The sequence below is a fragment of the Cyprinodon variegatus genome, unplaced genomic scaffold, assembly GCF_000732505.1.
Source record: "Cyprinodon variegatus isolate N-32 unplaced genomic scaffold, C_variegatus-1.0 Scaffold399, whole genome shotgun sequence".
In the NCBI taxonomy this organism is placed as follows: Eukaryota; Metazoa; Chordata; class Actinopteri; order Cyprinodontiformes; family Cyprinodontidae; genus Cyprinodon; species Cyprinodon variegatus.
In genome coordinates, this window is record NW_015150852.1 from 648212 (window position 1) to 665835 (window position 17624).

Below are 17624 nucleotides of genomic sequence, written 5' to 3' on the forward strand. Positions count from 1 at the left end.
TATCTTGTGCATCCTGTACATTATATTAGATTTATTAGATAATGCAAAACATGTGTTAGGGAGTGGGTTAAAATGCTGTTTTGCCCTCTGGATCACCATACAATCCCTGTTCTGACCGACACCCTGCTCTCAGATTACCATACGGTTCACTGAACAAAGGCTTACAGCAGGTAAATATTGAATGAAGCTAAAGTTAGACAGCGGGTATGTAAGCGATACATTAACCTTGAGTTTTGAGTTTGTCTAAGATGTTGTTGATGTTGTTCTGTTATTCAGTTTACAAATGGCAACTGTTGCTAAGAGACCCATAAAGCCAGTAACTGCTGATTTTTCACATTCAACCACTAGCTTAGCATACTTTATCTGAAGCTTTGGGGATTTTACATCGGTTTTACAGGGTAAAAATGTAAACTATGTTTCTGCTTTGATTACTGTTACATTTCTTGATTTGATTTTTTTGTTGTTTTTTTGTATTAATTCAAAAGATGGACTGAGAGGACTCCATAGATTGCCTATATTTGAGACTGATAATATCGCATCGCAGGTATGAAAACTGTAGTGGAAGTCTTTTATCTTTAAGAATATGTTATTTTAAATCAGTGCGGAAAAAAAAAGAAAATGTACACCTTTCTCTCTGCTAGAGTATAGCTCCTGCACAGTTTACATTTTCTTTCACTACAACCAAGATTCAGTATGTTTAGTTTGATTCTGTATAAAAAAAAATGAATTTAGAAATGTGAACTGAAAGCATAACAATACATGTTTTCCTTTCTGTATCAAATAGAAATACTAATAGTGTGGCATCACTGAGCATTCTTTACTCTGATACCTCTTAATAAAACCCTGGGCAACCATTCGTCCTCTGAAGTCACTTTTTAGAAGCTTAAGTCTAACTAGAGTTGGCGAATTTAATTCCTGCATAATGACAGCTTTTTTGTTTGGCAGTGAAGGAACTCAGAGATAAGAGCAAAGAATTAGAAAGAAAAAATCTACTCAGATTAGACCAAAATGTAACTTTCTGAGCAAAACGAAAGACTGTGGAAAAGGAGTAGTTTACAGAACACATAATTCCAGTGTAGGATGTTCTCTTTAGGTTCTCTTCATGCATTTCTCTTTATAATCAAAATCAGTGAAGAGATTTCCATTTAAGATTAGCTGATTGCATAAGATTGATCATTTTGCAACTGTTGCTCATACTATGTATGAGACATGGATAAAGATAGACGTTGGCCATCTGTGGGAGGGGATCCAGCTAAACACAGAAACACCACCCCGGATTGAACTTGGCTGCAGAGAAATTAAAAGAGCAAACATGACATTAATGTGTCTCCATTTAGCTTTTTTTAAAAAGAGATTATATATTCATCCTGAGCTTGACCTATTTTACAAACACAAAAATGTCAGTCAGTGTAAAAAATATAAAAAGCACAATAAAAACAGGAAACAATGTACTTCCACTTTACAATGACCAAGTTCTTTTAGTTGTTTTTATTACATAAAATCCAAGTAAATGATGTGGTTTAATGTTTTAGGTCTGGATTGTAATGCACTGTGTGTATTAGTTTAGAATGTTGAAAAATTATATGATAACCTACAATGATTTACACTTCTATGACGATATACTTCCAGATCAAAACATGTCCATCTGCACAAGACGAAGCTTTATAAAGTGGTCCAGTGATCTGCCGCAGCAGGAGGATGAAATAAAGGCACAGCAAGAGAAGGTAAAACAAAATAAACAGATTCCCTATGCAGAGAAGGAGGAGCCAAAAACAGAACAGTCCATGTCACCTGACTGTACCGACATACAGGAAATGATATCAGAAGGTGGAGCAGATGATGTTTCGAGGGAGGGCGCAGAGATTCAGGAGGAGAGCAGGAAGTGCTCGCTCTCATCTACCAGCGAGGAGAAGCAAGATGGGCGGGAAGGTGTGTGTCTGTTTGGGGGGCAGGGCTGTGGAGGGCAGATAAAGCTGTTTAGCAAGTTGTTTGAAATCATCTGTAAACACATTAAATGTTTATTAATCCATAACTTTATGAAATAGGATGATTTACTGCTTCAAGAAGAAAAATCTTCTTATACTTTTATAATTTTACAATTACTTGAAATGCACATATACAGACGAATTATATAACTACTTATATTTTACAGCCATACAATTTATGAATTGTTTGTTGATTATATGTTTATATACATATATATATATATACATAATCAACAAACAAATGGATAGAGTGGATGTGTGAATATGAGCCTTGTCTACTTGTAGTTTCTGAATTGGATTTAGGTTTGATGTTTGTATATACTCGTATATACAAAATGACAAAATATATCTGTCTAAGTCTAAATCTAATACTTCAGTGTTCCAAATTAATAAATATTGAATTCCAGCTCACGCTGTAGCTCTAGCTGCATGTTATTAGGCGCCATCGAGGAGCAGGCAGCCTGTTTCAGAAGCTCCCTTTATTTTCCTGAGTTTTTCCTACTTTTTTTTTATTATTTTTGTTTTTTGGATCTTTTAACTCTTCACTATTATGTTATTCTTATACATTTTTCTAAGGTCCATATTTCTGACCTTTTTTCTATAATCTTTTTGCTGCTCTTAACACCAGAATTCCCCCATTGAGGGACAACAAAAGGTTTTTCCATTCTATTCTATTCTATTCTATTCTATTCTATTCTATTCTATTCTATTCTATTCTATGTTTAATATTGCGTTTCACAAAGGTCGACCTTCACCTCAGTCTCACATCCTTTTCAGCTTCACATAGTTTTTTTTTCAGGATTGTTCTATCTATGACCAACTTAGCAGTTGCTTTCTCCTAACGACTGCCCCCTAAAAAGCTGTATTTGCCTAATTTACAGAGTAAGTATTTCTTAAAATAAGTGCAATTACCTTGATTTGGTCAGGTAAATAAGATCATTTGCCAATCGAATTAGTATTTTTACTCTTAAAATAAGATAATTAGATAATATGCACTTGAAATAAGACAATGCAAAAAAAAATTTCTAATTTCAAATATAAATTATCTTGTTCCAATGGCAAAGTCTCTCAATTACCTCCTAAATTCAAGAAAAAAATAATTTATTTTAAGAAAAAATTACTTATTTAGATTTTGTTTTGGCGCAGTATGGCTAAATAGTTTCTTTAATCTGAGTTTAAATATCTGTTGCTCCTTTAGTAATACCATGGGCTTTAAAAAAATAAATAAATAAATCAGTTAGAATACTTTCATAGAAAAAAGTGTTTTGATATGACAGCATTAAAAAATGTTTGATAGGCATTCATACATTTGAAAGGCAGTGTTTGTTTACATTATAATTCGGTTCTCTATATTTGTTGAAGCATCAGGTGGGCACAAAGTGGAGAAGAAAGTGGAAATCTCCAAACCTAAGAGCTGGCAGCCCTCTTCTTACAAGTACAAAAAGATGACAAAAAAGCCTTGTCGAAATGGACCGTTCTACTTTTTTGAAGGAACCAATGGGGCTGACATGTGAGCTAAACATGCAAAATACAAAATATTATCCAATTCAACATTAAGGGCCATCAGAGAGTCAGATTTACTATTTCAATAATGATCTTAATGCTAAAAATGAGATGTGTGTGCTCCTTCACCACTCTTACCTGGTTTTGGTTTGCTTGGACACATGTGGCTGATTTTCTCTGCAGAGTGAGCAGCTACTTTGACAGCAGAGGGTGGATGAGGATTTATAGTGAACACAGAGAAGATTTCAAACTCAAGTGGTGTGTGACCAAATCTCCAGCTAAATACAGAAGCTTTAGAGAAGGTACAGTAGAGCTAAATTATATTAGAAGAACTCTGAATTTAAACAGCCATAAAAACCTTGTTGAAATGTTTTCCAGGTAGACATCTGATGTACCAGATTCCCAACAACATGGTTCTCACCACTAAAATCGGGCTCCTTAGAAGCCTGCGAGAGTTTGAGCAAGTGGGCCGCAAAGTCCAACATGGACACAGGTAAAACAAATAGCTTGTTTCCCCCTTTTATTACTCTGTCATAAACCTTCATTTAAATGAGTGTCAAAGGTAGTCTGAAGGAAGCCGGTTTGTTGGTTGTGCTGACCATTTAATTCATTAGTTGGATTAACAGAAGTCTCAGGTTCCAGCTCTCAAAAACCTTAACGCAGCGATAGGGTTGATTTAGGGCTGCACGATATAATCGGCCCCCTATCGGTATCGGCCTGTATCGGCCTTAAAACTGAATANTTGGAAAACAAAGTCCAGTGTTTTTTTTTTTTTTTTTTACTTTTTCAACCTTTTTGGATAAAAGGATTATCTATTTGACCCCTTTGGAAGATTTCATCCTTGAATTATCTAACACAGCCCACTTCTGACATTAAATAAGTCTTTCACATGTCAATTCTTCAATAATTATGAAATAAAAATTTCCAGGAGATCCAATGTTCTAATTGTCAGCAGAAAATAACAGAGGAAAATACAAATACAAATTAAACTGGATGATGTAACGGAGACATTAATACAGAATCTATGCCAAGTTGGGCTTAAGGTCGTAGGGAAATGGCTGTTCCAACCGTTGCATTTCCGAATTCTCCTGAGTGGTGCCCGACTAAACACGAGTGAATAAAGTGAATGCGGTTTGTCTGAAGCATCTTGCTAACCAGTTAGAAACTTAATACTAGTAGGTTCTCAATGGTAAATTCCATTGGGACCAAGTAGCACTAAATTGGTGACTTAGAAACGACACTCAAGGAATGCTATGGACAGCAGAAACATGCAAGAGGAGGAAAGTTTTGTGTCGGAGGTCGTGGATGAGTCTCCTCCATCATACATTTTTTATCAAGAGCAGGAAAGCGGGGACGAAGATGTTGTGGAAGAGGACGCCAGGGCGGCAGAAGCTTGGTTTGGTGTAGAAGGCTTCCAGCCGTACATGTTTGAGCCCTTGCCTCGCAACGCTGTCAGTTCTGTTAGCTCTACGCCTGCTGAAGACACAGACGTCCATCTCCGTGAACACTGGGACGGAACTCAATTGTAAAGGAAATTATTCTTATTTCTTACTTCAACCGTTGCGTATATTAGCTGCGACATATGAATCAAGATCCTATGACCGAAAAAAATTGATTGACAGATGACCGTTGATATATGATTGGCCGAATTTAGGTGTACAAGCTAACGTATAACTAACTGGCCTACAATGAAAATAACCCCACAAATTTTAAGAAAGGATTTTTTTCTAAATTTTGTGATAATATCGTCCGATAAAGCGTACATTTATATACACGCTTAAGCCAGAATGATTTTATATTTAAATATGATTTCCCTATGACTTTAAGCTCATAATAAAGACATGGAAGTTTTGAACATTTACTGGTTTGTCTTTCTTCATCTTTAACATGTATTCATTCTGACCTGTTACAAGTGCAACCTACACTGATTTTATTGGGATTTTATATGATAAATCCACACAGAATTGTAAATACAGTATATGGGTAGTAAAAGGAAAATGGTTCATGACTTTTAAAATAGTTAACTGATAGAAATCGAAGCAGTGTGGCCTTCATCTAATCAACAATCTAATTTAATGCTTTGGACAACTTCCTGTTGGATATATTTGTTTCTACCAATTTTGCACAGACAGAAACATTTTCATTTTCTTCTCTGTAAGATATCTCAGTCAGACTGGACATAGATTGTCCATGACAGGGATCTGCAACCTTTCATATCCAAAGAGCAGTTTTGCTCAGAGTCCGACAAAAGTTATTTAGCAAAATATGACTTTTTCAAAGAAACAACTTTTTTATAGGAAATTAGTTGTCATCTTAAACAATCCACAATTTATGTATTTTTAGCTGTAAAGATAATTCTGAAACCTGTAATTTCAAAGCTAATTAAAAGAAAAATGGCTCTCAAGACATATTTCTGCTTATTTTATATTAAGCTCTTCCATCTTGTAAAAAACACTAAAGCTTTTAATACTCATTATAATAAATTATTTAACTATTTAAATACATTTAGCCACCATTAAGAGCTTCTGGAGAGGGTCCAAATAGCAACATGTTGCTCTGGAGCCACAGGTTGCAATAAAAATAAATTTTCTAGCATTGCCATACAACCTTAATTCAATTTAACGCTGTATGCTGGACCATTTATAACACATTAATGTTTTAATCTACAGCCATTCTTGCTCTGGCTGTATGTTTATAGCTGGTATCCTACAGTGAACCACCGTCTCAGGCTTACATAACATAATTCTGCCACCACTGTGTTCCAGGCTGCAATGGTGTGTACAGATTGAGATACAGAGCTAATTTCCAGACCATGGAGTTTAGTTATGGCGGTCTTTCATTATACCTGAGCACCTACCTGCATGAGCGTTGTGTCTTTAAAAAAAAAAAATAATAAAATTCTTATTTGGTATTCAGCATATTCTTTTTATTGTACCGTATGCCACTACATTGATTAGACAGAAGTTTTGTTGTCAGATCTACCTTTGTTTTATAGCCCAATCCTGATTTAAACATCTCCAAAACTTTCTCTCTGATCTGTTTTTGTTCCTTGGTGTCCGCTATGCTGTTTATTGAATGTTCTCTAAAAAGAAAACTACCTTTCAGATAGCAGCTGTATTTATACTGAGATCATAATACACAAATTTAGCTATAAGTAGGTGTTGTGAATATGACTGCATGCTACACTTTCTAAATGTAGATGATCTTGCTTCATTTTTTTCTAAACCGTCCCTCACAGGTGGCTGAAAATGGAGGAGTTCATTCCTTCAACGTACCGCATGGATATGAAGAAGGAAAGGGAACTTTTCTTTTCCCACTTCACCCAACAGGAGGGTAAAACAGGTAAAACCATTTCTTTCTACCTCAACCTATCCTTCTATTCCTGCAATAAACCCCCTATCTCACCTTTCAAAGTGGAGCTGCCAGCTTCACGTCAAAAAGATTAATCACATCTGACTACTTATGAATCAGACAAGGAGTTTGTTCTTGACGGTGTCAGGACAACAGTCGCCTAGGTGTGTGTTTGATAAAGAGCTGGAGAACGTTGGAAAAATAATGCACTTCACTTCCCATGAGGCCGTGATAAAATCAACAGGGAACCATGCTGCTGCCATGGAGATGAGTCAGCAGAGGGCAGGGCTGAGACACAAACAAGAAGAACCTGAACGCAGCACCGGCTGCTGCACCAAACAAAGCCACAAGTAACAAAGTTATTTCAGGACTTTCAAACGCCTTTAATGTCGTGTTAGGACCTGGAGATGAAAGTCACAGTTGAAATCTAGATTGATTGGTTCACAACAAACACATTGTGGTAAGAGGTGTACGGGTTTGTCAAACAAAGTTATCACTAAGCAAACAGGAGAAAGACTTAAACAGCCGGTTTAATCTCTGGGTGACGGATGGATTCATGGGACAGACAAGAGAAGGAAAAAAAAAGCCAAAAGAGAACCAAACCACACTAGAAATAATAGAGATGTGAAACAGTCTGCACTGAAGTCTCTGCATGAGTCACTTATTTCTATACAGGGGATTACAAAATGCTTTGCAGGTTATGGTACCGCTTTTTTTTCATGAAACGCTGTGATGTTTTGGGTAAATTAAAAAAAGAAGTGAGTCAACATTTGTCAGTGACATCCCTTCTCTGTGTGTTTAGTTTTTACACTTTAACAATGTATAAAAAAATAGTCTAAACCCCCTTAATTTCTTCCTTTGATGTTATCCCACATTTTTTCCTTCACTCTCTGGCCGTCCCATTGTGCTGTTTATATAGGGGTAAAGATTAGGAATAAAGAAACTAAGTAGATTAACTGAAAAGACATTTATTTAAGAAGGAAACACCTGACAATGCGTCACTCGTTAATTATCCACTGTTTGCCTTGTGTTCAAATTCAGGAATCATTTCAGGTGGTAAGAAAGTATTCTCTCTACAAGAGTTGGGAAGTAAAATGTTACTTTTACTTCAGTAACTTAAAAAAAAAATCTTTTAGACGTAGTTTTACTTGAATGTTATTTACACTTACTTGAGTAAAATTTGGAGTAACTTACAGTAAATGGTAAACATTGTTGCTTGATGCTCTCTATCCTTTTCTCACATATATGGATTACATACTGTTAAGGTTGGTTTTTATCATTTTACTTTGAAAAAATATTCAGTTAGTTAAAAGTGTTTCTTCTTTAATTTTTTTGGAACTTTATCGATTAAATGCCATAATTTGCACATAAATGTCTGATTACATAATTTTAAAATATTAGATCAGATGTTATGAGCTGAAGTGAGCTATTGCACTACACTGCAAACACATATATGATGCAAACTCCAAAACACACAAACAACAAATGCAACAGAAAAATGTTATTTCTTTTAACTTCTTTTAAAGTATTTTTGAGGAATTTCTTTTTTTTTCTTAAGTAACAATAGAAACTCCAGTAATTGTAGCGCTACTCAATCTGGAGTAAATGAGATCACATTTGAAATCAGTCCTTATCAAGTTTTCTGTAAGACAGGAAACCCAGACAGCTTCACTTTTCAGGATTTTGTGTTCCAACATAAATTTAGAATGTTTTCCTTTTAAAATGAAACAAATCTTACCACATAATGACCAAAGAAAAAAGTTTACCTGAATTGTTTGTGAACTGACATTTTCCCCTAGGAGTGTACTCACTTTTTGTCACCAGTGAATTTAGACATTCACTTGTGTGTGTTTGCTTATTTTGAGGGAAAATAACTTCCTTATATTATATAAAAGTATCATACTTCAGTTTTGTCCATTGAAGTGATTTTGTAAGATATTTACCAAAACTAGATATATCTCCTGCTGTTACAGAAGAATAATTTGTTATAGCAGGCTAAAATCTAAGTGATATGTCTCTTTTTCTGGTGGCAGCGGTGGAGAGCTGTATGTGGATCTGTAAGCCCACCAATGGGAGCCAGGGGAGAGGGATCTTCCTTCTGAAGAACACGCAGGATGTTGATGAATTCAGACTGAAGCTGGCCCATGGAAGGAACTACATTGCCCAACAGTGGGTGAATACCTGGTTGTTTGATCACACAAAAACTAGTCAATCATGACTAGTGCTTTTTAATGCTCTTTTAATTCTATGAGAAATCATTTTTATGCCATGAACAAGTACCCATGAATCATATATGATCATATATAATATAATCATCTTTACCATCGACAGGCTGCCGCCATGTCCTGAATTCTTCGTTTTCTAGCCACTGTTGTTGAAATTTGCATTTTCCCATTCTCTAGCTTTTTCTCCGCCTCAAGCTTCTTTTCCGAACATACGGCTTTACGATCAACCGGAAGCAGTTCTGCGCAAATATATATGGCGATGTAATATATTTGATGAAATTGTTTCTATAAATTATTTTTTTCATAAAGCATTTTCAATGCCACAATAATCAAATTGAATGGATTTAAATGCCAATTAAGGCCTTAATTTAAAAAATAATAATATAATAACTTTAAATGATTTTTAATGACCCGCGGAAACCCTGCTGTAAACACTACTTTTTTCCCCCCACAGTTACATTACGCCTTTAAACTGATGCATCCATTGTTTCATCATATTTTTTTTACCCAGTTATATTCAGAAGCCGCTTCTGCTAGACGGCAGGAAGTTTGATGTGCGATCTTACCTTCTCATCGCCTGCACTGCCCCTTATATGGTCTTCTTTCGTCACGGTTATGTCCGGCTGACGTGTGACGTCTACGATCCAATGTCCAATAATCTCTCTACTCACCTCACCAACCAGGTAACTCCCCCACCTCTGAACTATCAGCCATTTCTAGACACTTCTAATTAACATAGTTAATCTAAACAGGAATTGGTCCCTTTTGAAAAAAAGCCAAACATATGAGATGGATTTTTCTGCTCTGACCTTTTAGCCTCCTGCAGATGGATTAATACAGACCCGTTTTTTTATATCATTACCACTTGAATGACTTGAATTTTCACTTAAAATCCTGAAAACAGAGAAAGCTTAAAAAAAACTTTACTATTTTTTTTGTGTGCAATGGAACATGAAGAAACAAAGCATACAATGATCGCATGCTTTACACATAAATCACAGCTGATATTGCTCATGTGGTCATAGATGTAATTTCTATATTTCAAATGTGAAATCAGCTTAAATGAGAGATGCACATTACTCAACATTCAAAGAGTTGCAACCTGCACTAACTGTTGCCTTTACTTCCTGTTCCATGTGTCACTGGTCCCCCTGCTGTCTGTTTCCAGTATGTTCAGAAGAAACACCCTCACTACAGCGAGCTGAAGGAGGACACTGTCTGGTCTATGGAGAGCTTCAACACCTATGTCAATCTCCGGTTTCAGGTTGCCAAGGGTCTGCCCAGGGACTGGGTGCTGGGAGCCTTTGCGGTGAGAGCTGCGGCGTGCTGTAGCTCTGAGGGACCAATTACCAATACAGACGGGGTGGTTGGCACTGGTAGCTAATTGAGAATGTGGTTAACTTTACATGAGCTCATTGCTCTTATAATAGTCATCATGTTACGGCTAAAAAGGAAATATTACAAGTTGTTTTTCTTTGTACTGTCATGCATTGCAATGTTTTTTTTTAGCTACAGCTTATAAAAAGAGCTCTATAACCTGATTACAACATATTTTATGGTCTGAAAAGTTAACCACAATAGATTTGTTTTTCTAAACGCCTGCTGTGTTATCTCTGCATTAATCAAGATGCCAGTCAGATTTTAGATTTTATTCTGATAAATAGAGTATTTGAAACACAGCTGTTCTAAAAGAGTCAAGTCCAGAGACACGTCCAGTTAAATGCTGGTGAAGATTCTCAGTCATCCAGGTCATAGTCATTCCAAAAAAAGAAAATTAAAAACAATCCTTTGGACTTTGTTTCCAAGTTTGAAGACGTTTCGTTTTCCATCCTGGAAGCTTTTTCAGTTCAAAAAATAAATTTTTTAATTGAAAAAACTCCTTGGATGGGAAGCGAGACGTCTTCAAACTTGGAAACAAAGTCCAGTGGTTTGTCCAGCTAAATCCACTCTAGTCCAGAAATTGTGTACAGGTTATTTATAACTAAAAATTGTCAGCAACATTTAATTGTCAGACGGCAGATTGCAGCGACATGAACACTGAACAATGATCTCTACAGTCAATAGCTTCTCAGTTCTATGCTGTCGTAGCACAAAAGATGTCTGCCGCCGTAAATGCAAACCTGCTGCTATGTAATTATAAATAGCAATTTCCAAGGCAAAGAAAGCATTTCAGCTGATAGGTGATAACAAATAACATACATATAGATAATATACTACATTTTTGTCAGTAAATTCCTGTAAATTATCAGACACTGCACCTTTAAAGAGAGAGGTTAAAAAAAAAAGCTGATTTGATAGAGAGGTAGAATATGAGATCTTTACACCCATTATCCAAAATGAGAAGAAAACCTCAGTCACTTAACCCAGTCAGGCTGAAAACATGGAGTTACATCAGTGACAGATTGCACTGACATTGGAAAGGAGAACAAAACACTGTAAATTAAAAGACTGAACAGTTCGACACAATCATAGGTCATATTTTTCAATATTATCTTTGTTAGCTGTGTAAACTGCAAGTAATAGATAAAGTTTAATTTAAAATTAAGTGGTAATTTATATTTTGAGAAATTAACCACAACTCACTTTTGCTGCAACACTAGTGTTGGGTTTAATATAATGCAGTAGAAACAGGCTATTTGTTTTCTCTTGTCTCACCAGGAGTTAGAAGGACGTGTCCCTGCTGCAGAGCATGGTCTGATTAATGCAATGGAACAAAATTTACAAAAAACTTCTGCAACACACATGTCTTATGGGGACATTACTGGATCACTTATTGGTTTTGAAATAAGAAAGATAATGATGATGATAAAAATAATACCTTTACTAGTAGTTGAGTAGCAGCACTTGAACCAAACCCTTCCATAAAAGACATAATTGGAAAAGCTCTTCCCCTGAGGCCAAAACAGTGCCACACAAACACTGCTAAGAAGTAAGCTGCTGAGGCTTTACCTCCAGTGGCGACTCAGGAAATAAAACCCTCATACAGATGCTAGAGAGCCGTTTTCCCAGTGGAGAAAAGGTAGAAAAAGGGGCCAAATGCGGTGCAAACACATGTATGATGCAAACTAGGAAACAAACAACAAATGAAGCAGTAAAACGCTGCTAAAGAAGAATGGTGCTGTCACCGAAACACTAAACCAACTAATGTTTGCAAAGTAAAAAAACATGCAATCACAGAAAAGCTGAATCAGAGAAAGCAGCAAATTCACACTGCAAAAAGGAAGTAAGCCTGACCACAAGGGGGGTCATCCCCAAAGTCATATGGATGAGACCCTCAGGAAAGATAAAACAAAGTTTCAGGGAAGAAGAAAAATATATTATTTCCCTCATAGTATTTTTAAAATATATGGTTTTATCTTTTAAGTTTTATAGAACAGCAGACTATTGATAAATATGCTACGCCTCCATGTGACATTGCAGATGTCTCCCTCTAGTGGTCTGTTGTACAATTCTACAGAGTGAATTCTCAACTTTTTTTTTTAAAGTTCCTGTTAATTCTTCTTTATTTGTATCAGTTCTCCTTTGCATGTATTTTGAAGGTTTCTGCTTTGCTCTATTTTCTGTGCATGGAACAGTTTTCTTTTGTTGTGGTTTCTGTTCATTTGGGACTTTTTTTCAACTCTTTGTTGTGCATTTTACATCAGTCATGTTTTTGCTTTACATGTTAGTTGCTGCGCTTTGGAGCCTGCTGGCTCAAACCAGCTCTGCAAAAAGCGTCTCTTTTCAAAGATGAATAGGTGTCAGCAAATTCATGTTTAAAAAAATAACTTACTATCTCTGTTAAATCCTGCATTAAAAAAAAGAAAACAAAATAATATTGGGTGCAAATACACATATAGCTATGTAAATATAGTTTCCCTTAAAGATTATACATTAATGTTTTTATGATGTGATTCTGTTAAACAAGAGACAAATGTCTTGTTTCTTGAGCCATATAGGTGATTATGACTCTGAACTGTTCTCACTGTTCTCTCCACATATTCACTGACAGATGTATTTATTTTTTTCACACTTTAGAGGCGCATGCAGCAGATCATGACACAGTGTTTCTTTGCTGTCAAAGACAAGTTAGACTGCCGCCCTGGATTTTTTGACCTGATCGGCTGCGACTTCCTAGTCGACGAGTCCTTTAAGGTGGATGTTTACACATCTTAGCTGGAGCTGGATCCCAATATGCTCATTAAATAAAATCGTGATGTGCCTCTTCTAGGTGTGGCTGCTAGAGATGACCTGCAATCCAGCACTTAATGCAGACTGTGAGGTGCTGAAGGAGGTGATACCTCGCACAGTTTCAGAGACGCTGGGTCAGTTGGCAAGTCACCAGCATTTGACGCATTTGCAGAGTATAAGCACAACTTTGCATCTTACTATAAAGTTCAAATGTACTGTTGTTAATTGAATGACTCAAGTGTAAAAACCTCCCAAATGTTGTTTAATCTGCTGCTGCTTTTTCCTCCTGTATTTAGGTGCAATCTTTTAACACAAGCACTTGACTTGAGTATTATTTTATTTATGGTTCAGATTAAAAGAGCATTTCTACAAGCTGAATTTAAAGCAAAACTGCATAACTTTTTAATCAGATTATTTACGTTTTTTGATATGTGCTAATAGGCTGCACCTGCATCAATGCTCCATGTGGGCTCCTCCTCTCAAAAACTGTCCTACTGTATGTAACCTGTGATGGTTGGATTTGCACTGAATGAGTCATGTGACCAAGGGAGCAGCATTATAGCAGTCTGAGCTCCCCTTAAACACCTCTATTTAAGCTAAGAGTTCTTGTTAGATGGTAAAACAGATACCTAATGAGACATGTTTTGGTTCTCCAATGAAGGATTTAATCTTGAATAGTAAATGTTTCCATGTTTTTACAACTAACTCTATGACTTCCCTACTTGCTCATCCAAAATAATGTACATCAGACTCCAAAACACAAAGAGAGACCGTTTCAGTTTGTAACTCTGCACTTCTTCCAGTTGCTTTCAGGAAGTTACAGGTCTAGTTCCCCTACTAACTAAAAGTTATGCAGTGTTGCCCGAAGAATTTTTAAGGTCTTGTAGAACAAAAACTAATACAGTGCTTAGATTAATTGAACTTCTTTGACACAAAAGAAACAGGTTAAAAAAATCAACACAATCTGGTGTATTTTTTATTTTTTTTTATGTGACTTGAGCCATTTTACAATTGAATTTGCCTGGATTTAATATAAATACAAGTTTTAACAACTGACGTGGTTATCTTTTTAACAAAACCTTGAGAAAAAAGCTGGTAATGAATTGCAGAGCAGGATGCTCATTTGATTCCCTAAACATTCAGTAAGCAAAGGGTTGCAGTCTGTCCCTTAAAATACGGAATTGGCAGCTAAACATTGTGTCCCGTATTAAACCAATAGGGAACGCCACGATTTGTCGCGCGATTTAAAAACTGCTGTATGTCACAGACACATCAACGCTAAATCTAAAAATAAGTAACAAAACACAGTAACCGGTAAAACCTACTAAATGTTAATTTAAAGAGTGAATCATGCTAACTAGGAATCAGAAAATAAACCAAGTAGGAAAATGTAGTTATAACATATAGCATATCCTAGTTGTAATACATTTCTTTTTTTGCATCTTCTGTGCGCATTTTTTATTTTTTATTCAAAGTATTCAGACAACAATGAATGGGTGGTTATCAATGTAGGCAGATGAGTTTTGTATAGTATATAATAGCTTTAATTACAAACTTCACACAAACTAACAAACTTTAGGTGCTATTGCTTTATGGTAGATTATAAAATAGACGTATTTAAAATGTTATTAATAAATAATAAATCATTTTTAATTATTTAATTTATCTTTAGCATTAATAATTCAATTGAGTATAACAGTGCAATAACTCGTCTGTATAGGAACATTTATTATAAGTTATTCATTGTTTGCCTTATTACTTTAAATGCTGCAATGTTTTCCAGTCAATTGTCTATAGCTAATGAGCAATTTTATAGTTTATTTGCACAAATTTGCTTTCCTGTCTTTACTAAAAAGAGAAATAAACCATTACTAGAACCCTGCCCCGCCCACCAGCCAGATTATATTCAAGAGAGATGGCAACCATAAACAAGCCCGTTTCAGGTGAAGATTGTTTTCACTCAATAATATAAGATACATTTTTTTTTTTGACAGGAATTGCTGTTTCGCTAAATCCTTGAACCTGTAATTTTTTTTTTTTACGATGTAATAATACAGAAATGATTTGTCTGCAGGTTTTTTAAGTTAAACGCACTTTATGATTGACAGGACTTTGTGGAAGATATTTTTTCTTTTGCATCCACTATTTTAAGGTTAAACCGAAGTTAGTAATTAGGTTGTTTTCTTCACTAAATATATTTCTGTTCCTAGGCAGGATTTTAATAATCATCAACCTACAAGTTGTTTCATTATTTTAACTTTTATCTTTACCTTTTCTTTATTATTCATTAGTTAATCATCACATGTTTTCATTTAAGATGTATATAAAATTTAAATCTCCATTTGTGCACCTTGTGAATAACTTGCTGTGGTGATCCCTGAAAAAAATGAAGAGCAGAAAGGACATAATATGTATGTTGGGGTGTTTTAAATAGTAATCAGGTAAATTTAGTTAGCTTAATGTAAATGAAAATCTATCATAAAATATTCAAGTAAACATGGCTGTAGTCTGGCCTCAAAATCGGTGGCTAGAATCATTTTAAGAACATTTGATTTCAAGTTCAAATTTCTTTATATTGCAAAAATAGGTGAAACTAATGCTTCACATCAAACAGATAAATAGCATAAAAGTGTGAGAGACACTAGAGAAAATAAAGTTCAACTTCAAGAATATTTTTAATCTTATGATGTTTAGAAAAAAGTCCAGTGTAAAATAGTTTAGTGGCTTTGACTCTTAAGATCTGATCCAGCTGACCAGTCTGGACTTTAACGCAAATAAAAGAGGATAATCAATGGATATATGGGATTTAGAGGGTGCATATGTCTGCAGGTGTACAGGAAGATACAAGGAAGATGTCTATCCAATGCCTCGAAGATGAACAATGCAACAATAAATCAAACAATCATATAGTTAACAGGGATCATGTGAAAAAAATCATCTACATGGGGAACATGTCCACTGTTTCCATCAGAAGTTGAGGTTCAGCGTTTAAAGAAAGTCCCTTTGCGGTCAAGTAAATACATAGATTAAAGCTTGGTCAAACCGAAGGCCAAATCCAGCCCATTATGGGTATTTGGGCTGTTAGGAGCCAAAAAAGGCCTCTCATAAAAAGTAAAGGCATATATCGTTTCAAAGTACGACCAGTTGCTAAAACTGCAAGGTGAATATAGATAAACTTATTTCAGAGCAGTTTGCTGTTTGAAAATGTAAATCAAAAGTCTAATTTATACAGCAGCAAACAACCTTTTAAAGATCTGATGATGCTTAAGGGGCCCCATATAAAAATTTGTTTGACACCCATAGTTCAAAGTGATAAATGTTAAAAATCATTTCAATTTATAAAATGGTCCCAGTTTATTTAAAGGATTGGTTGGTGTTCGCTTAGACGATGTGTCTCTTTTCAAACAGATCCTTGAAGCACCAAACATCTTAAAAGGTTTCTACTTCACAAACTGATGCAGCAGTTTTATTTGAAAAATTCCCACTGTTCACAGTTTTTTTCTTTTTACTTATCTTGTCTTATTTTTTTTAAACTAATCTAAACATTTGTTCTCTGGCTTTTTCTGCCTAGATTTAACTCTGGAGTTGTTCAGCAAGTGTCGTCTGAGAAAGAAAATCCTTCCCTTAGCCAGTCAGAAGGACTTCGTAATGCTGTATAGTGGTGCCTCAGATCATGCCTGCAGCAAAACAAGCAACGGCATCAAGTTAGACAAAAAGAAAATTAAAAGAAACCACACAACACAGCCTAAAAGAGAGTCAAAGGTAGAGGGGAAGAAGGGGGCAGACAATCCTTTGCCCAAAGTCACATCCTCTCTTTAAAACCCAACATCTCCACCTAAATGCTCAAAGTTTCTCAGGGGTAGAACCATGCAACCGCAAGATAAAGTCAGACTGAGCGGCTACATTTCAATGGGGGATCATTTAAAGGCCACAAACAATCAGAAGCAGCCAAAGTCTGAGCAGAAGAGAAGGATTGCCACGCTTCTGTCCTGACTGCAGGTCTCTTGATGAAAACTCAAACAGGACGCGGTCAGAGTAGCATGCAAGGGAAAGAGGAACAGTGATACATGGAAACAAATGTGATCATTGTCTGAGGAGAGCAGGTGGAAAAGATTTGTGAGAATAAAACCCCTTGTTTTCTGCAGCGTTTCCTACTCTTTGTATTTTTTTGGACAGTAAAACGTGTATGAAAAATTTTGATAGTTAAATAAAACTATTAAATCTAGTTTCTTTTCTTACAAGTTGCAGTTTAAACATCATATAAGCCCTTGAAAGGCTTTTTATACATTCACCAGTGAGACAGCGGTCACATGTCATTAGATATTAGAAATAAGGATGAGTCAACAGAAAAACAGTTCAGAAAAAAAAAGATTCTTGTCTTGCTTAAAAA

General features: G+C 35.6%; 1 protein-coding gene across 1 annotated transcript; it reads left to right on the forward strand.

Annotated features, from left to right (window-relative positions):
• The first annotated feature begins 1635 nt into the window (after positions 1-1635).
• ttll10 (tubulin tyrosine ligase like 10) lies at positions 1636-17567 on the forward strand. The gene is made up of 12 exons (XM_015387598.1): positions 1636-1724; positions 1812-1929; positions 3348-3495; positions 3672-3790; positions 3867-3981; positions 6727-6830; positions 8873-9008; positions 9576-9747; positions 10233-10373; positions 13082-13198; positions 13275-13368; positions 16806-17567. Exons 1-12 carry the CDS (start codon positions 1638-1640, stop codon positions 17051-17053), a joined length of 1599 nt encoding a protein of 532 aa, XP_015243084.1. The 5' UTR covers positions 1636-1637; the 3' UTR covers positions 17054-17567.
• Positions 17568-17624: the final 57 nt, after the last annotated feature.